Here is a 22,626-nt window from a genome sequence, read left to right on the forward strand (position 1 = left end):
AAAAGTGTTGTTTTTAAACATTCAATTTCCTCAAATGCAAGCGCACATACAGCGTTGATTAGGACATTGCAGTAATGCCATAGATATCCTCCTCCGCTTATTAAGGCTGGTAACTTCATCTGCAGAACTTCTTCAAATGCGATTTTTGTGATCGCGATGATATGAACTACCATCGTCTGAAAATTTTGAGCACCAATATAAATTGTTTTTTTCCGTTGCACTCCAGTGACGTAGAATGAGGTAAATACGCTGTGATTTGCAGTATACGCCACCAAGTGCCAGGTCATTGTGAAGGAAGATTGTTTTTTTCAGAAAACTAGACGATCGAATGGGTCATCCTTATGGCCATACGTCTAAGCTTCACTACATACTCTGCTGGGAAATGAAGCAGGACCGCGCCCCGTCGACAAGAGCACAATAAAGCACAGCTAAAGTTGTACGGCTGAGGCAGTCGCTCACAGTCACGAGCATCGCCACTTATGCCGTATAGGTGTTAAGAACAGCTCGATACATTGCCACAGCCGACAAGGAACCGCGAAGGCAGTGCCCTGATGATTTCGTTCTTCGAGGAAGGCATATTGTAGCGATTTACGACCCTGCTCAAGCCACTGAATGCACGTAAAGGACACTTCGGGAAGGTTTAGACGTTTTGTCATTTCATGCGAAATCTAAAAGCATGGGTGAAAATTCCTGAGGTGTAGAAGCTATGAAAATGACAATGAGTCCCGGAAAGCCCGCTGATCTGCTTTGCTGTATTCAGTGTCCCGGCGCTTCAAGTTGCCGATTATTTAGCCCTCCCTAAGCGGCCTGCCATTTTCTGTTTATCTGAGATGGTTGAGCGACAGCCCGGTAAGGGTTTCGTCCCTGGTTCAAATCTCGGTCAAGGAGGAATTTGTCTTCATCGCAAAGTTTTCGTTCTAAAAAGCTGGTATGGAGCCTTTCATTGGCAGCTTCGTGCTGCTGTCAGCTTGATGACAATTTTCCCGTTTATGCTAAGAATATCGTTAAACAGAAAGCGACTTACCGATGGAATAATATGCATCCTGTACTCTTCCTCCGATAAAAGGCATATGATGTAGAACTTTGTATTTGTCGGGAGCCCATGCAATACACGGTTTATAAAGTCCAATCCAGATTTAGTTGATGAAATTCTTATCGTGGTAGTGACAACCGAAGAGGAGTGTAAGGTTGAACTAAGCAGAAAAGGGATACCGCCTGAAATAAAATTGAGATTCGCCATAATATATTTTGTTATTCGAAAAATCAAAGCTATCTTAGAATGGCGAAAAACATTTGTAGCACTTGGAGTTGACAGCCATTATTTGCCAGTCAAGATGCGCTGTCGAGAGTGAGTGCGTTAGCTTTAAATGTACGTGCCACAATAATGACAAAATATAGCCGATAAGCTTTGCTATTCGTATCATCTAATATGTTGCACCCAATATCCACAATCTGCTTTCGACGTTTAAAAAAAACATTCGCTAGTCTCAAACGTTGGCCAGGTGTTTCACGTAACGAGAACCATACTCTCAAAGCACCTTAGACAAATGAGACCAACAGTGTGCTGTTTGTAGTGGTTTTCAGTTACTCAAACAATGCTTCCAGTGCCTGTTCGTTTTTTTTTGTTAAGTTTGGCTACGCCAAACTTTAAACATAACTTTGAGGCAGATGTCTTATTGTAAAAGTTGCAGCACGTGCTCATATGCATCTAATACAGGTCTTGTCATTGGCATATTGACGAGTGTATTTGTTTACCTTTCTCAGGTGGACGCTTTTCATCGAATAACAAACGTCAAACGTTACCGCTCAGTGAAGGACGAGCCTAGATGTATAGGAGTTTTCTCGAAAGTGATCGATGGTTCTATTCGTTGTCTGTTGTCACCAGACCTGTAACCTGACTACGTGCGTGGCGCAAATTTGGTGAGTGAGTGAGTGAAACAACTTTATTTGGTCCAGGATAGATGCGAGCAAACTCAACGTCACATGGATCGGCCCACTCGGGGAACATCAGGTGAAACCTGACGGCCACTTTGCGAGCCCTCTGGACTGTAACGATTTCAGAGGCCTTGTCCTGGGTCCGAATGAGCTTCATGATTTCCTCTTGGGCGAAGGGGGACCATCAGGGGCGCAGCCCCACAGGGCATGCTCGAAGTCCGCATAATCACCACTCAAGGGGCAGTCCAAGCTTGGGAGACGTTCGGGGTACATTGTGTGCAGCACCGCGGGGATCGGGTAAGTGCTTGTTTGCAGAAGTCTGAGAGTGACTGCCTGGACCCTGCACAGCGAAGAGTATGGCAAAGGCAGGGGCCTTCTTGACAGATAATTATGTTTGCAAATCTCGTTCTACGAGCAGAGAGGCTCGGGTCGCCCGGGAGAGGACGCGTTACCCAGCGCATAGTCAGTCAAACCTCGTGCAGCCGAATGCGCCTCCTCGTTGGGGTTGATCGAGGCACCCTCAATGGTTCCAAGGTGCGCAGGGAACCAGACCAAAGAGTGATGTTTTATGTCTTTAGCATTCTGGATGATTCGCAGGGCCTGGAGAGCCACAATTCCCACCTGAAAGGCCCGGACAGCGGCCTTGGAATCTGAATAAATCGTGTCATGTACACTGTCCGTCAATGCGAGAGCAATAGCAACCTGCTCTGCAACGCTGGAACTAGAAGTACGGAGGTTAGCGCAGTTAAGGACTTTAGAATCACAGTCGATGGCTTCTGAGGAGAAGGCTTCTTGAACGTACGAAGCAGCGTCTACGAATCATGTCCGGTCCTTGTTCAAGCGGGCACTGGCGAGAAGAGGTTTACCACTGGAGCGTCTTAGTCCTTCGTTGTAGGTGGGATGCATATTGCATGACATCTGGTGTATGTAAATCTTGAGTCTTACGTCGTTTGGCAGCTTCACAGCGTCGGGACTCATGATCGTGGGTTTACGTCCCAGCTTGCCAAGTATGGCTCGACCCACTGGGGTACTGCAGAGTCTGACAAAATGGGAAGAGTATCGGGTTTCAACGATTTCTTTGAACGTGTTGTGAATTCCCAAATTGAGGAGGTCTTTTGTGTGCGTTCGGATGGAAAGACCGAGGGCAAGCTTAAAGATTCTTCTAAATAGGGCATTGAACTTGTTGCGCTCCGACACGAGCCAGTTGTGCATAGCCCCTGAATAAGCGAGGCGGCATAGCACGAAGGCGTGGATAACCCAGATCAGATTGTCGTCCTTGATTCCGCGGTGCCTGTTGGCGATTCTTCGGATCAGGCCGAGGGCACTTTTGGTCTTGGAACAAATGCGCTTGAGGGCGGCTACATTAGCCCCGTTCGACTCGATAAACATTCCTAGGACCCTGATAGTGTCTACCAGCGGTACTGGGGAGCCCTTACCAGCGAATAACGTAATGTGGTTTTCTGGTTCTGGCTTCCAGGACCAGTAAGAACCACCTGTGAGCCTCTACTTCTAGAGGAAGAGCTCGAATTTTGTGGGCGAGCACCTTAGCTTGGTGGGGATAAGATACCGCTCCGTCACATCGATGGCCTCTTGCAAAGCACCCTCGACCTGACCCTCACATCAGCTGGGGCACCAGATGGTGATGTCGTCCGCGTAGATCGCGTGGTTTATGTTCGGGATCTTGCTGAAGGCCCTCAACAGGTTGATCAGGGAGATGTTGAACAGCGTCGGGGAGATTACCGCCCTCTGAGATGTTCCCATTGGCCCAAGCTAAATTTCGTGGGTCAAAAACTCGTCAATCTTGAGTATAGCGGACCTCGAGGAAAGGAAGGCGCGCACGAAATTCCACGCCCACCACCGACGTTAAACTCTGCACTCTGCAAACAGTTGCCAGGCTAAAACTTTTAAGTGTCTGTAGCATAGCCACGGCACGCGGCCCGAACAGTTACGAGGCACAGACCGCTCGAACATAGAAGACGTTTATTTCGGGGCATGCGATAGCATTTATCCCCTGAAGTGGGAAGGGAAGTGGGAGTGGAAAGAAGGAGCGGAAGTACACTGCGCATGCGCAGAACTATCATGACGCAGACACAACACTGCCCTCTCCTCAAAAATGGAACCGTTGCACTGGCTTGCGCTGCCTCGTTGACCGGCGCAGGACTTGCTGCGAAGCTTCGGCCGGACTCAAGCTAGTTGGGAGAGGAGGGGTGTGAGGTCGAATGCTGTCATCCGCAATTTGGCCTGCATCTGGAGAATTAACTGGGGCGGCCGCTTCCAAGGAAGTGGTTGCATTGGTGGCCGTGCTGGGACCTGGCGTCTGGTTGGACCCTGGACCACGAGCAGTCGTATCCGGAAACCTTGGTGATGAATCCGAGCGGCGGCGCACCTGATCGACGTGGCGCTTGACAATGGCAGTGGGAGTCTCTACGGTTACCATTCGTGCTCCGGTCGCCGATTTGACACGACCAGGTATCCAGTTCTCTCCCTGTCCGTAATTGCGGACGTACACGCTGCTGTCTGGCGGCAGTGTCCAGTCGTGGCTCTCCTCAGTTGGACCTGTAACAGTCACAGGGAAGCAGGTGTCTAGACGCGATCTTATTTGATACCCGAGGAGCATCTCTGAAGGCGATTGTCCAGTCTTCAGAGGTGTTCGTCTATAATTGAACAGTTGCCGTACCAATTTCTCGTCGAGATCGCCTCCGTCATTTTCTTAATACCCTCCTTTATCGTTCGCACCGCCCTTTCAGCGGCTCCGTTTGACTGTGGATGAAAAGGTGCCGTGCACAGATGCGTGATGTTGTTTTTTGCTATAAATGTGGCAAATTCCTTACACATGAACTGTGTGCCGTTGTCCGATACTATTGTACGTGGCACACCAAAACGGGCAAATATGCTTCTCAGAGCCCTTATTGTGCTTTCCACATTTGCATGCTTCATGGGAATCGCTTCGATCCATTTGGAGTACGCGTCCACTACAACTAGGACCATCTTCCCGGTTACGGGTCCTGCGAAGTCGATATGAATCCGCGACCACCGTTCTTCCGTCTTCGGCCAGTTTAGGGGAGGTGCGGCCGGTGGCATGGGTAAATTTGCTATGCAATTCCTGCAGTTGGCCGCACGCTGCTCTATGTCGCGGTCAAGACCTGGCCACCAAAATAGGGAGCGTGCCACAGCTTTCATAGCCGATGATCCTTGGTGGGTTTCGTGAAGAAGTTGTAGAAAACGCTCTCTGGCGTCACTTGGTATGACGACGCGATTTCCCCAGTACACGAGGTCGTGTGCCAAGGACAATTCTAGCATACGCTCATAATACGGTGCTAAATCGGGCTTTATGTTTGTCTTGCTTTTTGGCCAACCGTGTAACACATAATCTTGAACCTTACGCAATGTCGAGTCGACGGCTCTTAGGTCCTTCAGTTCACGCGTTGAGACCACCCCTTCATCTAAGCTTTCGAGTGCGAGTACGTACTCCGGGGGCTCACCTTCAACTGCGTCTCCGGTGGTCTGCTGTGGTAGTCTGCTGTGGTAGTCTGCTGAGGGCATCCGAGTTCAGTAGTTGTTTCCCAGGAACATACTGAAGCTTGTATTTGTAGCCTCCGAGGTACAGCGCCCAGCGTTGAATTCGCGCAGCCGCCATAGTCGGCGTCAGGCGGTCGGGTCTCAGCAGGCTGACGAGTGGTTGATGATCCGTAACCAACGTAAATTCACGACCTAGAAGATAGTCCCGGAATTTCGTTACACCGAAAACCAAAGCCAACGCTTCACGTTCTAACTGGGAGTAGTTGCGCTCTGCTAGGGTCAGTGTTCTTGAGCGAAAACCTATCGGTCTATTTACGTTATTGATCGAGTGAAACAGAACCGCTCCGACACCCAGTGAAGACGCATCGCACTCTAGCTTGAGTTCCTTTGCAGGATCGAAATGTACAAGAATTGGCGCATTTTTCAGACTTTCTTTTGCTGCATCGAAGGCGGCCTTTTGCGGTGCGTTCCATTGCCACCGTGCGTTCTTTTCCAATAATTGATACAGCGGTGCTAGGTACGTTGACATGTTTGGCAAAAATTTCACGTAGAAAGTCAACATTCCGATAAATGCCCGTAGTTCGGTCACGTTCCGTGGATAAGGTGTGCGCATGATAGCTTCCACGTTGTTTTCTAGTGGATGAAGGCCCTCGCCGTCAATGCGATGTCCGAGGTATACAACTGCCGGTTGTCGAAATTTACATTTGTCATGGCGTAACTTAACCCCATGATCCCGAAAACGCTCTAAGACGGCTTTCAGTCGCTCACCATTATCGCCTTTCTGCTCGGACACGATTACATCATCAAGATAGGCTTGAACTCCGGGTAAGCCACTGATAATCGTGTCGATTTTTCTCTGGAAGATCGACGGTGCTGACGATATTCCGAACGGAAGCCGGTTATTGCAAAATAAGCCTTTGTGCGTATTTATTACGCAAAGTTTGCGTGCGGCTTCGTCTAGAGGCACCTGACTGTAAGCGTCGCGCAAGTCGAGGGTGCTGAAACATTCACCGCCACTTAAAGCTGCGAACATATCCTCGATTACAGGAATAGGATACTGTTCGAGTGCGCAAACCGGATTCAATGTAACTTTAAAGTCACCACAAATCCGCACCGAGCCATCTTTCTTTAACACCGGAACTATGGGCGTTGCCCAATCCGAATGGCTGACTGGCGATAAGATGCCAAGGGAAACGAGTCGGTCCAGCTCCAAAGCTACCTTGTCGCGTAAAGCATAAGGAAGAGGTCTCGCCTTACAAAACTTTGGAATTGCTCCATCTTTGAGGTGCAGGCTTGCTGGAGGACCCTTCATTAGACCGAGTTCCGTGGTAAAGATGACCTGGTAGTCTGTGAAAATGGCCTTAACCTTGCAGGTGTCCATTTCGCTCGTTTCTGTGGCTCCGCAGGCCGGTGTTACATGTAGCACCGGTGCACCAGCTTTGTCCAGCAGCGTAAGCAGGTCCCTTCCGCAAAGGCTTGGCCCTTCGCAGTCGAGCACTGTGAGGGGACAGTCCACGAGCACGTCTTTGAAGCCCACACGTAATGTCAGGTCGCCCAGCACCGGTAACCGCCCTGCGTAGCAAGACAACTTCACACGTGATGGCTTCAGGGCAGGCAAATAGTTTCGATGCTTCATGTACAGCTCCCGAGAAATGACGCATACTGGTGACCCGGTGTCGACTTCCATGGCTACTTGAACGCCGCCCCATGTAAATGAGCGGCGGATTGGCGGCTCAATAAAATTTTTACGTTCCGAAACCAATTTCCAAAGGTGGACTTCATCACTGCTCTCGTCCCTTGGCGTTGTGTCCGTTGTAGCCAGTGTATTTGCGTGCATCGCTCTGGTAGCTAACCTTCCGCGGTTAGGATGACTTTGACATTTCTTAGCAAGGTGCCCCCGCCGCCCACAGCGATAGCAACGTGCATTTGCCCATCCGCAACTGACATCATCGTGTTTTGAGCTGCCGCACCTTCCGCATTCTAGATGTTCTTCAGCGTTTCTGTTTTCCCCGGACGGCGTTTTTCGAGCCGCCTGCATTTTCAATAAAACCTTTGGCTCGGATGACATTTTCATAGCATCATTCTCGGCAGTTTCAGCTGAAATTGCGAGCGCTTCAGCCTCCGCTAACGTGAGGTCGGCCTTTGCCAGTAATTGCTTCTGTAGGGCCTTTGACCGCACACCGCATACAATACGATCCCTGAGCATCCGCTCCAAGGCGTTGCCAAAATTGCAGTTATCGGCTATGCGGCGTATTTCCACCAGAAACTGCGTGACAGATTCTCCTTCCATCTGGCAGCGGTTAAAAAACTTGAAACTTTCCGTTGTTTCATGTCGCTTCGGATCATAGTACTCGTTTAGCACCTCGACAACTTGCTCGAAGCTCAACGCGTTTGGGGCTCGCGGTGCGACCCTGCCGGGTAATACTTGCACGGTTTGCGTGCTCAATGCTGCCACGAGAAGTGCTCTCTTTTTGGCTGAATCGGTGATTCCGTTAGCTTCAAAGTAGGCATCTGCCTTAATGAGATACGGCTTCCACTTATCTGTATCTTCGTTGAATGCAGGGAGCATATGATGAGCCATGCTTGTCGTCGGCGAGGCTTCCTTCGCGGTTGCCGATTCCGGGTCTTCTTTCACCGAATGGGGGGTATCCTGGCTCGTCGCCACTGTAGCATAGCCACGGCACGCGGCCCGAACAGTTACGAGGCACAGACCGCTCGAACATAGAAGACGTTTATTTCGGGGCATGCGATAGCATTTATCCCCTGAAGTGGGAAGGGAAGTGGGAGTGGAAAGAAGGAGCGGAAGTACACTGCGCATGCGCAGAACTATCATGACGAAGACACAACAGTGTCCCAACTGTCAGGGGCCCCACGACACCTCATCAAACGAATATCCAAGAGTTAAGAGAGAAGTCTCCGTCTTGAAGGAATTGATGAGGGACCGGTCGACAGATCGTGAAGCAGCTGCTGACGTCAGGCGACATCATTCCCGTCGCAGACGCTCTTTAAAAATTCTTCTTTCTGTAGACAGAATACGCGTGCCGCAAAGCCTCTTGATGTTGAATACGCTCCAACCCCAGTGCAGAATGTGTCCAAACCGCGTATTGATAATGGAGCAGCTGAACAGAATGCCGCGGATGAAGCATGGCCATCACTGCTAAGGATAAGCCTAGTGGAAAAGCCCCAACAAAGAGTGGCACGAGAATCCTTCACCCCTTACCCAGATGAGCTGACAGAGCATGACCGCCGAATTGTAATAATGCTCAAATCTTTGATAAATGCGATTTGCACGCTTGTGCGCAACTCGAATACGCCAACCGCTCAAAGCGCAGTGCAAGTGTTGGATGCCCTGAGCCCTGTGCTTGCAATTCTTGTGCAAGCACAATGGCTCTTTCACTGCCTTCACTCCGTGATGAAGTGCTCAGTGCGACGATATTTCAGTGGAATGCAAGACGACTTAAATCACGAATTTAATATTTCCACCAATACGTTTTTACGAACCGATTTCCTGTAGTGGTAATATGTGAACCGAACGTGTCAAAAGCGCTAAGACTCTTTGGATACGAAGCCTTTATTGAGTCGACGTGCGGGCAATCCAGCAAAGTAATAGTTTACATCCGTACGAAACTAACTTACATTCTCCACTCGTTGCAGCCTCATGATGGTAACCAATACGTGTGTCTCCGCATTACAAAGAATAAAGTAGTCTTCACCCTTATCGGAGCCTACATCTGCCCATATAGTCGGTTCGACGGCGACCGACTGCGCGACATCCTGACGGCAACTTCTGGATCTTGAATTATCACGGGAGGCTTTATTGCTCATCACTTGGTTTCGGGAATCTCCAGAATAGATTCCAAGGGCCGGAAACTTGTGGAATTCGCTTCCGGCCCCGAACTCAGCATTATGAACGATGGCAGTCCGTCGTAACTGCCTGATGCAACCTATGGCAGTTGCTTACATTTGACTATGGTGCCACGGCATCTTGGTCAAAATATTCGATGCTTCTCTGACATTGAGACTCATGTCAGTGACCATATTCCCACCTACGTAGGAATCACTGGATTTGGAAGCTTTTCCTTTTCTACTTGCCGACAAGTAAGGTGGTCAACATATAAGGCAATGGTGAAAGAAACATGCAAAGAAGGATTTACCCGCACCATTTAGAACCTTATAACAAGTGTATTGGAATCGTGTAAGTACACCTTTACATCTGCTAAAAAACGTGCGGAGTTCGACACGGAACTTGAGCGACTTCGAACGATTCGCATTAGGGCTGAGGGGCGATACAGGCACAGCAAGTCGCTTCACGACCTTAGAGTCACTCGACGTATACAGAAACTCCAACCTCCTATGAAGATGCTGGAGGAACAACGGTGGAAGACGTTCTGCGAATTATTTAACCGCCTGCAAGCTACTGTCCATCATATGGAGGACCGTCGGCGGCCTTGACTCGTCTCCACAGCAACGACACCCGTTCTGCGCCCTAGCCCTCTATCAAGGCCGCTCGAAGGCTGATATAGCGGAAAATTTATGTGTGAAGCTTGCGGGCAGTGTGGTGACCATCAATAGCGAAATTCTGGTTGAGGTTCCTGCGACACGCTTCCGAGAATTGAATATCTCCTTCTGACTTGAGGAATTGGACGCCGCTATGACCACATGCAGGCGCTCATTTCACTATGACCAGACAGCACCACCTACACTTCTTTATGCCACCTAGTTGAAGATGGCCGAGGTAGACCTCTGGACTGTTACAACCAGTCATGGAATGATGGCGTCGTTCCTGAGCGGTGGAAGTCCAGCCGCTTGATACCACTCCTGAAACCTGGAATGTGGCCATTTGACCTAGTGTCCTTTCGACCCATTGCGCTGTCCAGGCGTGTTGGGAAGGTAATGGAGAGAATTATTCTCACAAGCCTAGAGTGGTATCTTGAGCGCCACAACGTATACCCCAAGGCCATGGCTGGGTTTAGAAGAGGCCGTTTCTCTGTCGACAATATCATCACCTCGTGACGTCTGCGAAAGAAAAACACCGCAAGCGTATATCGGTTGCCCTTTTCCTCAATTAGAAAAGCGCATATGATAATGTAATGCATGAAGCCATGGTTGATGCCCTGGAAAATAATGGAATTAGTAGACGCATGTTTCGGTGGATTCAGAGCTATCTATTCAAAAGATCTTTCTTTTTACACAGTACAGATGGGCGAACCGCTGACCATTGCACTTGCCGTTGCGTACTGCAGTGTGGGGTTCTTAGCCACACTTTGTTCATCCTTGCAATCCTTGGACTTGCCGACGTTCTACCACACACAGTAAACCTTTCCATGTATGCTGACGACATATGCATATGGGCCACGGCAGTTACACGTCTCCAGGTGCGTGCACGGCTCCAAAAAGCTGTAACCCTAACATCACCGTACCTGCGTGCTCAAGGCCTCAGCATTTCGACCGTGAAGAGCGCCTTAGTCGCTTTTACCCGCAAGCCCAGGACTTGGTACTCCATTTCTATTGACCACTAAACACTTTCATATCCGAAGTCTCACCGATTCCTAGGCGTTAATATGGACACAGACCTTTCATGGAGCCCCCGCATCTCATACTTAAAGAAGAGGCTTACTTCTATCGCCCATAAACTAAGATTTCTTGCCGGTAAAACGTGGAGCAAACCCGTGGCATCTATGCTTCAACTATACAGGACGCTCTTCCTAGGATACTTGCAATATAGCACACGAGTGCTCTCCAATAGTAATATAACTTACATCCGTGTCATACAGAGCACTCAAGGCCAAGCCTTTCGGACATGTCTAGAGCTACCTCGAAGTGCTTCGACCGTAGCAACAATTGTCACCGCGAGAGACCACCCAATAATGACCTATGTAGCTATCGACACATTCCGGGCGCATGTTCGCCATATATCCAGAGTCCCTGGCCATCATCTCGCTCGCTTGCCTGAGATAGGACTCAAGGCAGCGTTCCCCAGATCAGTTGCGGCTGAGCGGCACTCTTCGTCATTGACGCACTCAGGCGCATCAAGAACGCAATCCCCTCTGTGGTGCTTAAAAAAACCTGCTGTGTACTTTGCTGTTCCAGGAATAGAGAAGAAAGCTAGCCTGACCCCCGTGGCTATCAAGATCACATTGGAACTTTTGCATTGTTGATAAGCTAACCGAGTCCTTGCTTACACGGGCGGTTCCGTCTCGGAAAATTCGACGGGCTCCATTGTTATACAATCCCAATCGGTTGTCATCAGGTTTAAGACTTTACTCGTAACGATATCTACAGGTTCCAAACTGGCCGCTCTTCGAGCTGCTGTCGAATAGATTGAAAAACAACCGCCTAACAAATGGACAATATATTTAAAAGCTGCCCTCGAGAGCTTACGAGGTTTACAACGTGGCAATTATGAACAGCTCGTGTCTAAAATCAACTAAGCTTGCCATTAGGCTTCTCAACAAAAACATGATCTCATATTTCAGTGGCTGCCGGGACATTGTAGCATCGTTGGTAATCACCTCGCTGATGACGCTGCCCAACGTGCCCAGGATGGCGCACCGACACTTCTTATACCTATATTGAGAGTAGACGCTGCAAGAGAGCTTCGCAGTCTCGCTCATACCATCACGTTAAGTTACTGGCATAAACCACAGAACGCTATACAGCCTGAACTCATAATCGAAACTTAAATTAACAGCAAACCTTCCAGGACCTGACGCAACACTGCTGTGTCGGTGTGGGTAGGAGTAGCATTCACCTACAGCTGTCGTATTGGAAGGCGGACTCCCCAATGTGCGCTAAGTGCAAGTGTGAAGACACCGTCAGTCATCTCTGTAACACTGTTCTCACTTTGATAACCAACGTCAGACTCTCCAGTGTGCCTTGAATAGAGTGGATGACAGGCCATTTAGAGAAGCAAAGATCTTGGGAGCCTGGCCTCACAGTTCATTAGCCCGGAAAGCAGTTCGAGCGCTTCTTCACTACCTGAAGGCAACAGACTTGAGTGGCCGACTATAGACATCCTACACCTAGCTTATTACATGTGAAAGTGCGGTATATACTCATGTTTTCTCTCACTCTCTTTCACTCCCCCCTCCCCTACACACGTGTAGGGTAGGAACTCAGTCTGGTTAACCTCCCTGCATTTCGTTCTTCCCTTCTCGTTCTCTGGCAGAAGGTAAGACAAACTATAGTTGAAAGCTCTAGAAACATTAATAGAACAATTCATAAATGCCAGCAGAATGTGTATAAACGTCAACAGGTAGTTCTTTGAAAGCCTAGCAAAGTTTAACTAAATGCCAGAAGAAAGCCTGACAAAAAGACCGGCGGAAAGCTCGACAGCAAATGAGCCGAATGTGTGCCAGCCCATGAGTAGAGTGTTCATCAGAAAATTAAACAGCAGGTTAGCAGAGCGTTCATCAAGAATTTCGGCAGTAGATCAGCAGAAATTTCAATTGAATGTTCAAAAGTAGATCAACAAAGGGTCAGCTAGGCATTCGCCTTCACATTTTTAGAAAGTTATAAGCGTCCACCGAAATTTTCTAACAGCGACGCTGTATTTGTGCGACTCCAGGTAAATGGTCGCTACCTATTGGCCGCGCTGAGAAAGAGCCGATCCAGGTCCAGGTTTGAAACAAAGGAGAGTGTCCTATCACGCTATGCTCTGAATGCCTCGTAGTTTACAAACCATTGTAATGCCGCCGCGCAGGAGCCCGGAAAGGAAAGAAAAAAGCAGTTGTCGAAATACTTTTGTAGTTTACGATTATGGCGTGTCATTGTGGTGGAAAGACAGCAATGCATGATTTTATCGTTTCTAGAAAGAAGCAGACGTTGCGCATCGAAGAGCGACTTGAAGGAAAAACTTCCACATTGGCAAATGTTCACGGATGCTATACCGGTTTCTTCGAAATGCTTCACTCAGGTCGGCTTCTTCATTACCGGCCAGTAGACCACAGCGTTCTTTTTGTTTGTTTTAAGCATCCCGCTGTCATTTCCAAGCGCGAAATGTACATTTTAAGGCAGGCGCTTTGATCAATTTAATGGTGTAGGCTTCAGATTCATTTCGTTGTTTTCTAGTTTTTTTTTGCCCCAGCATTAGTGGTACCGATGCTTTAAGTAGCAGGAATATTCCCGCTAATGTACTTTTGCAAGCAGGCAAGGTTGTAGGAATTACTGCCATGGAAGGTCTGAAATTGATCGTGACTAATGTTATACCGCGAAGCAACACGTGGCTGCCATAACATGCTATAGTTTGGCGGCACAAGCAGAACACGCAGTTTTCTCATTCGATGCGGCGAGTTGTCAGTTTATTTACTTGCAAGAACTTGGAAGCGTCTGCAAACAGTGCTCGATCCAGATTTTGGAGCGTCCCACCTGCGCACAGTGCCGTGCATTGCGACACTGTGCATGCGGCTAAATTCATATACAACTAGTTCAATTCATTTACAAGTCAGGCATTTGCACTACTACAACTGACTTTGACTAAAGAAAACGCTCACTAAACTTTGGAAACCTGTTCTAAGAAACTCAGCTTGGGCTGATTCGCTTTTATTGACTTCTCAAGTTTCACTGGATTTGATAATTCTTGCGGGCGGCAGGTATCTGCTGTGTTCCAAAGCCCGTGTCGTATTTCTAAGGCTGCGTACTTCTAGCACGTACAAGCGCCAAAGATTGCTGGCAGATGACCTTATCAGACGTATCAGCTAACTATACAAAGGAAGGTGCACTCTAACTAACGGAATTCCCATTTGTTTTTATACCAAGGCAACGCTACCGGGCAATTTTACAGTTTTTGGCTTCGTTTTATCAGTGCAGAATATACGTATGTAGATTCCTAAAGCATGATGGAGGTTAGTAACTATATTATGAGATGATTTATATGATATACTGGAACACGATACGCAGTGGGACGTTGCCTCTGAAGGTCAAAACCAGTCAACTATCATAACTATAGCAGTGGAGCAACCCCACGAACAACTGCTTGTACCTTTTCGAGGCTGGCTACGCAGAAACACTTCCTTCTTTTTAACATTCGGCTCGCTTGTAAGGTTCTTTCTTTTTGAAAAAAAAAATCTGATGCGGCTAGATTTGCAGGTCGAACATTGGCACGCACAGGTCAACTACTTCCGCGAATTCATCGCTCAGATCCTTCAGACCGATGAAAATAGAGTCATTGGCCGCAAGGACCCTTTCGGTTTCCCCGGAACGCCTTGATTAGACGCCACAAACGATAAGCATGGCCACTGCACAAGCGAAAGAGCCGCCATGTAACTGCATTTCGTAGCTATCCTTGTTTATTTGGACATTGTTGCCAGCTCAAGTAGTGGATTCTGGCATTGCCAATATCTCGGCCCCTCAGTGCATTTTTCGTGTCCTTGAGCAAATACTCAACCAATGCGAGTACCACCACATTGCGCACGCATCCGCGGGGGCGCCTGAGTTGGAGGTGAGGGGAAAGGGACCAAAAGAACCAGAAAGCTACTCTTCAAGCATAGCTTTCGCCGCCAGCGTTTCCTGGTTAGTGCAGCTGCCGGCAGCTGCCCCAATCTACAATTCCTTCTTTCCGGAAGCTACAGAGGAAGGAAAGAAGCAATGGTAGCATACGAAGCATAGAGTGACATAACCATACGTTCGTATATAAAAGAAGAACTAGCCTAGCAACTAATTTGATTTGTCTTCTGACAGCACCATGGAAATGCCACGCACAGTTGGTGCCCCCGAAAACCAGCGTGAAAACGCTGAGCGGCGAAGGGAACAGCAACATCAATATTAAGAACGCCTTCTCTCTCAGGCTACATAGAACTTAGCGGTTCTACCAAAAGCTAGTCACACACGGTTAGGACGCCAGTAGAGCACTGCGAACTCGATTAGTGAGGAAATGAACAGCAACGTCAATATCCACAATGACGTCAAGCCCAGGCTCGGCAAGACCCAGTTCCAGGCTGTACCACGCTGGTGTGTACGATCAGTTGATACCCCAGTTGCGCTGGCCAACCAACTTCACTGAGTGGATTAGAACCAACTTTTGAGCGAAGCTTTCGTTGATAATGAGCCCGCTATTTCACTTGTCGTTGTGCTCTTCGTAGACATCGTTGGTTTGCTGTGCAAGTTGAAGTTCTGGCTGCTCTAGCCACAAGAACAGTTCCTGTCCCGAGGCTACGTGTGCCTCCACCAACGAGAGGGGAGACTTCAGGCCAGCAATGTAATGATGTTCGTATCCTTGCAACAGCTCCAGATGGTGTTGTCCTCCACGAATCACGTACCGCACAACCAACAAACTGCGTCTGGAGTATCCTGGAAGTTTCGCAGTGTCCATTATCGCTGACGGCCAAAGACCCATGCGGTTCCAGCTGACAGCGGTGCTGGTGCTGTACCACGCTCGCTATCTTTCCGCAACGCCAGGATAGCGTTAGGTAACTTACTTCGGCGCGTCCAAGGCAGAGACACGGCATATTTCACGAAGATGGTAGAATAACGAGAAGCTATCGCCTCAGAATATCGGCCTTCAATAAAGCTTTATTTTGCGCTGAAAGATACGCTGCAGCGGCTGATAGTCATTACACACAGGTTACGAGACGCGTTCATTGTCCAAGTTTGCTGCTTTTTTCTCATCATTGTGCACTGTTTCGTCCTATCGGGTCGCCAAAGCTCTGACTCCCGCAGTGCATGGGATCTATAATTTATTTTAATTTCTTATATGCATGCGTACTTCGTTCTTTCGAAACACAATTGAGAGAGTTTTCACCAGAATGGGTGAGGTCCCGGTGGCATAAAATTTGTTCTCTCATACTTCGCTGTCTACATAAAAAAATCACGTAGAGTATAAAGTAGTGGAAACAATTTTCAGTTATGTGCCTGTGTGCGTTTTGCAACTTTTCTAATATGATATACCTAATGTGACATGTCCTTTATGACGTACCAGAAGAAGAATACATAAAGATTTGTATAATTAAACCAATATAATTATCTAATCGCACTTTAATAGATAGCCTGGATAACTCATGCGGACTACAAACAGTATACCTTTGATCTGTATGGTCTAAATTGTGCAAAATCTTTTTGAAATTTGATTGTATATAAACATGATACACACACATGGGACATAGAAAGACCCGTAGGATCCTGTTATTTATAGTGAAGGTGCTTACCTGAATATGATGAGACTAGAATTTCAACGCGGGTAGCATTGAAAACATGTACCATCACCTCAGCGATGAAGTCAGCAATACCTTCTGGCACTGCAAAAGCAAAATAGTGCCGCTAAAGTGACAATTGGTGAACCTACCAAATAACAAACTTTATTGGAGCCGTCGCACATGCTTGTGTGCATGGCATGAAGCTGGAGCCACTAGTGATTGTGCTCACAACCCGCTTTCACAAGATCTTCAAAACATATCCAGTTACTTACAAAAACGATGTTAACCAGATTAGTATATTAGTACATCTAAACAGAATCTCATATACTGATGATTGCAACGTGCGCTTAATATATATGTACAGAACATATTACAGAAAATACTATCTCAATTTCACACAAAGGCCGAAGTAACGATTGCAACAGCAAATTATTAGACAGCTATAATAACTAAAGATAGGAGCTTTATCGGCCGTATGTACTTGTAAACATTCGCTTAATAACAAAATCGACAAATCATGGTATCATGGGTGCATAGGCGATCAGGAACACATATCACTCGATAAGCGCTGTGACACGCTATGGGACGCTGCCGTGAGGAAGTGCAGGAGTAGCATTGAGAAAAATGCCCCACGTGCTGCCTCTCGCTTTAACCCGAACTGAGCAGTGAGAACACACCCCACACGAAGCCATCAGCCCTCGGCGCTTCTAGCCTCTAAACGCACCACCGATTGGTTCCAAGATGGGTACCACGCGACGCTCTCAGCAGCGCCATACGCAGCCGCGGCCGGAGTTGAAAGCCACCAGCAATTCTCTCTAACCCACCCCCCTCGCTGCCTTGCGCACTAGGGAAGGCGCGCTTCCGCCGCGTCTTCCTGCCTTGGGCGCGCGAGATCAGGCCACCATCCTTCACGGCCAACCCTCACGGGGTTTCACCTACAGCATACGGTGCATGGCCCCGACCTTATTCTACTAGGACTTTATATGGAACACCACGCTGACGGCGACAACGACCGTGGGTGAAATTATGATAAAATCTCCATATATTCGGTTATAAAAACGTACATCCAAGTGGTATTTCTATAACGAGAAGTCATAAGAAACGATAAATCTCTCAAGGCAACATTGGCAGGCAATTTTCGTGGCAAGAAATGCTGCACACCGCATGTGGTAGCCATAGCAATCTCAGAGTCGTCTATCCTTTGAGGCTTGCCAATAAGTTTCGGTTTTGCTGCTTCGGAAGAATGTTTGTCCCTGTAATCCTTTCAGGTACACTGCAAGTATTTGCTGCCTTTGGGCGACTACTCCATATCCGCCTTGGTAAAAATCTCGTTTGGCGCTTTGCGGACGAGGCCCTCCCCTATAGAAGAAAGCATGCGTGGACCAGCAGCGCCATTTCTTCGACCACACGTGTAATGGACAACAGAGGCTGATAGCATCAACGACAACGTCAAAGCGTTCACGCTATGCAATCATCAAGGCGGAAATACGACGGTCCTTGCATGCTGAAAACTTTGCTGACTGAAGGCTCGGTAAACATTGAGGTGTGTTGTGGGCCTCTTCGCTCTAACAGCGTCGCCAAAATTTGCTGTTTTCCCTTGCAACTCTGCGAGTGTACGTGGAGGATTTTCTGTTGTGCTGCTTTTGCTCCAGCCACGCGTCTTGGCGGCGGAACTCCGAAGCAGGGCCAGCAAGCAAAATGGCGGACGGGAGCCCGACAACATCGAATTCACTTCTTGGCAAACTATTGGTCAACGGAAGAGCTTGGGCACCTCCAGTTGTAGCATGCTCACTGCAGAAGCCGTGTTGTCTTTTTTAGTCTAATTTTTACATTGTTCTCACTCGAGCGGGAATACAAAAAGGGGACAAAAAGGACGCCGACAAGTGGAGGGTAAGACACGGTTTACATTGCATAAGGGAACGTTCTAGCTTTGATGTGACGCGGCGACGCACGAGATCGTGGGATCAAATCCTGGCCGCGGCGGCCGCATTTATAAAGGGGCGAAATGCAAAAAACGCCCTAGTACAATACATTGGATGCGCGTTAAATAATCCCAGGTGGTCTAAATTATTCCGGAGTCCCAAACCATGGCGCGCCTGATAATGAGATCGTGGTTTTGACATGTAAAACCCCATAATAAAAATAAATATTCTAATGGCTCTCGCGATAGAGACACCGGAAGAGAAAGGATAACACAAATGAGCCCCACGGCTCACTAACATTGTCTTAGCGCGCCTGCGCCCTTCTAGTGTGCTTTATGCGCTAGCAGTAACGGACAAAACATTCATTCTGTCGTACCAGGAAAGGGTTTCCCTAAGGTTCCACGTATTGGATATGTCCATTTCGCCTACTGCTGAAGTGCTGAGTGAACGGATGTCAGTTCACAAAGGGTTTACAAACCTCAGGGACGTCACAGTCATTTTCTCGCGCACGCAATGGTGATATCGCCTCTCCCAGCACTTGTGAGGTGGGCTTTCTCTTCCTCTACTGATCTGTTCCTCCCCTTTCCCTTTGCTCCAGTGCAGGCTAGCCAACCGGGCTCAGTTGCGGTTAACCTCCATGCTTTGCATTCATCATTTATCCTCTCTCCTTATGCTTTTTCAGTCTTTGAGGAATCATTTGCCTCTTTCTTTCTTTTAGTTTTGAATATGGAATGATAATGCATCAGAAGACACCTGTCGATGCACCTGTCCGAAGCTGCTGCTTTAGCCCACACAAACTGAATGCGGCAGGTGGACAAAAATTTTGAATGCCACATCAATAAACTGTATAAATTGCACTCGGAAGCGGACAAGCGCGCCAACCTTGACTCTGCCAACAACAGCAGAAGTATCACCTGTGTTTTTCGCACTACCTGCGGTGAAATACATAGGATTCACAGATGGATGTCATCCCTTCGTATTTCCGAGGCTTGTGGGGCGCTGAACGGCAGGCTTGTGTGGACAAGTGCTCGGGAGGCACAGTCTAGCAGCCCATACTGGCGCACAGAACACGTCTACCCAAACGTACTGCCCGACGACGTATTCATTTGCTCCCTCGAGCGACGCTGCTCAGGAGCGGCCCCAGCGATTTCTATAGCACAGGTTGGGAAGCCTATACATGCTGACAATACCATACTAGTTTACTGACACCCAAGCTAGAAAGGACAAAACAGCACACTTCAACACTTATTATGGAGCGTAGGCGGCGTACTGATAACATTGTAGGCATTTACTTGTTTATTGCTGGCCCTCAAAACCTCAGTGCGTTTCAGCTACGTGTGTCTAGGAATTTAGTAGAACGAGTGCAAGCAAGAAAATTTATTCATCGACTATTCTTTGGAATTCATTCCATCTGATCACTCTATAGAACTTGTTCTTACCTATTGCAACGTGTACTTGTTTATCAAGAGACCGCGTTTCACCGTCTAAGAAATATCGCTCAGCGTAGGACGCGCCTGCATGCATCGGAAGTTTCTCCAATGTTATCGCTGGTTCCATCCGCTGTCTGTTGTCACCGAACCTTGTGTGATCTGATTGCATGCATGCGCGACGCTCGTGCTGTGGTTCTTTCTGGAAGATACGCGTGTACTGACGATTACTCTAGAACCTTCGATGACTTACGTGTAAAAGTGACGCGCTTGACCCACTGGTCAGATTTTCAACGATCACCAACTGTGTTCGCTGCTGTCATTGTTGGCTGAGTGTAGCCTGTATTTTGGGCAAAGGTTCGCCCAATAAAACGCTAATTTCGTCATTTACAGTTTTGCTGCCTTCTTCACCATCACTACTGCGTGAGAATACGCAATGAAGAACTGTGGTGTATCATACTGAACAAATATATTTCAAAAAAAAAGAAAGAGAAACGGATAATATCGGCAGATTCACGCGGTATTATGAGCTCATCGTCTTGTATCCAATGTTTCTGTGCACTAGTCATCTCCGTAGGTCGCAGGGTGGCTCCTTTCTCCGCCACAAAGGGAGCGAGGGTGACAATTGCGAAAATGATCGGCCCAAAACTCTCTTTGCTGTGCCGTCACATTTCTCCCAAGGATGCTACACTCCATTCCATACATAGCAGTCAACGCTGTGGATGCTAGAGAGACTTCTTGCAATGGCTTCGTTTGCAGTTGAATGTATTTCGAGATTTTTCGACGGCAACTGTGGCGGAAAAAGAATTTTAGTCATCCTAATTTCTTGCTATACTTACTTTGTTTATATGTTCATTGTTATTGCTCTACACATTGTATTTGCTAATGTCATATTAATTTTCCATGCTGCTTGCATATTCCTTTCATTATACTGATGTTCCTTTTTCCGCGATGCCATACTAATATGTTACCGTATTTATTCCTTACACAATGCCGTCTCATATGCCTGTAAGGTACATGTAAATAAATAAATAAATAGGCTCGGTATTGAATGAAACACGTTACAATCCTTAGAAACAAATACACCGTGGTATATGGCTTCTAATGAATGGTTTTAGATCATTTTTAATTTTTCTTGTTCTTTTCGTGTTCTTTATTTGAATCCTGTCGCCGGGAGGGTCACGTGCATGCTCGCGTTAGCAAACGCTGTTAGCGCGCAGCGAAGCCTTGACGAAGCATAGACGGAAAGTGCGCAGTGATAACTTTTCTTGACCGAACTTCTTGCGTTGCTTCCACAGCGTTGACTGCTGTGTAGGGATCTCAGTAGGGACAGAATGAAATCACTTTTTACTCATAAGAGTCGTTGAATAAGCATAACAGCAACGTGGCAGAAAACACTCCAGAAGCGCAAATTTAAGGATTGCTCTTCATCCAAGCAAGCGCCCTGCTGTTGGGCTTCTAAGGATTTACAACAAAACTGCTAATTACTTTGTGCATTCGAAAACACCAGTTATTGTTCACCTGAACTTTCTTACATCAAAACGCCGACAAACTGCTGCGGTAACTATTTGAACGGTGGCGTTGTCGGTGATGGGCCGTTTTACCGCGTAGCTCAGATGTTAAAGACAGGTTGGCTAAGCCAATCTTTCCACCTTTCAACAGATTAACACAGATGCGTGAAATAACGTACAAATATGTACGATTTATGTTGTTTACGTCACCTGTATGAGCGGGAGAACGTGCTATCCGTTTTGTATTGCGCATGGATGCAGATACAAGCATTGAATAATTATTCCCGAAGCGTATAATTAACCTACATAACACAGCTTTCTTTCGGCACATATCGTGAGTAACTTGGCACAGTTATCTGCTATTTTAAATCGATGCACGTTCCGCCCTCCTATAGCAATGGGTAATAGTTGCAAACGCCTTTGAAAAGTCCAAACATCAGGTTTCATCACATTTTTTTTAAACCTAAGGAACCCACGCGCGCGTAACTTTGTGCGGACATTTCTCCTAACATGCCACCAATTTCCTCCAATTATAAACTCGGCAAGTGACGCAGTTCTCCCATAAACCGTGCATCAGCCCAAGGAACGTTTTCAAACCTTCCTGCTCTATATTCCAGCTTCGCTGTAGAAAGCGTAGCGCACATAAGAAGCGTTTTAAGCATAATCTTGGTACTCCTCATAAAATCTGCATTGTTATCAGGCTTTTAGAGATTGAAGGTAAAACGGGCATGAGATCGCATAAACGTTCCAAACGATTTTCACAAATAAATGAATTTTAATCGCTTACCGAAGAGTTCTCGTTGCTTTTCGGGTACGGTGACTGCAATTATTGCGACTAAAATCCACACCACTTTGGGAAGCATGGCTTCCTTCGAGCCCCTTGCGACGGTCTGCCGCTTCAATACCATCCTGCGCATCACTCTATGATATAGCAATCCACGAGGCATAGCTTAACCGGTACAATGTTAGTGATCGATGTCCTTACTTTAATAAAAAACAGAGCAATGCATTAAAGGGTCCGTAATAGTTTATTCAATCAGAGGATGACGCCTGAAATGAACCGACCTGTGCACAGCTTATCGTTACCACTCTGTAAGAGAAAGGTAATGGTTGTCGCACGCCATTGCGTCGTTTTCTTTTGGCCATAGCACCTTCCTACGCTATAGCCCAATGTCACGAAAGT

General features: G+C 47.5%; 1 protein-coding gene across 1 annotated transcript; it reads right to left on the reverse strand.

The window, feature by feature from the left end:
* Positions 1-3,904: 3,904 nt before the first annotated feature.
* On the reverse strand, positions 3,905-8,198 carry LOC135921265 (uncharacterized). Its single transcript, XM_065455574.2, has 2 exons — positions 5,418-8,198; positions 3,905-4,491 (listed from the first exon to the last, which is right to left on the reverse strand). The coding sequence occupies exons 1-2, from the start codon at positions 5,476-5,478 to the stop codon at positions 4,043-4,045; spliced, it is 510 nt and encodes a 169-aa protein (XP_065311646.1). The 5' UTR covers positions 5,479-8,198; the 3' UTR covers positions 3,905-4,042.
* Between the last annotated feature and the right edge of the window lie 14,428 nt (positions 8,199-22,626).

This window comes from Dermacentor albipictus, chromosome 10 (assembly GCF_038994185.2).
Source record: "Dermacentor albipictus isolate Rhodes 1998 colony chromosome 10, USDA_Dalb.pri_finalv2, whole genome shotgun sequence".
NCBI classification, from domain to species: domain Eukaryota; kingdom Metazoa; phylum Arthropoda; class Arachnida; order Ixodida; family Ixodidae; genus Dermacentor; species Dermacentor albipictus.

Bases quoted from the DNA above. Each gene is read 5' to 3' on its own strand.
- LOC135921265 (XM_065455574.2), bottom strand. From the start codon at position 5,478: ATGCCCTCAGCAGACTACCACAGCAGACTACCACAGCAGACCACCGGA. The intron at 4,492-5,417 runs GTGAGCCCCCGG...TGACTGTTACAG, and splicing joins CACCGGAGACGCAGTTGAAG to GTCCAACTGAGGAGAGCCAC.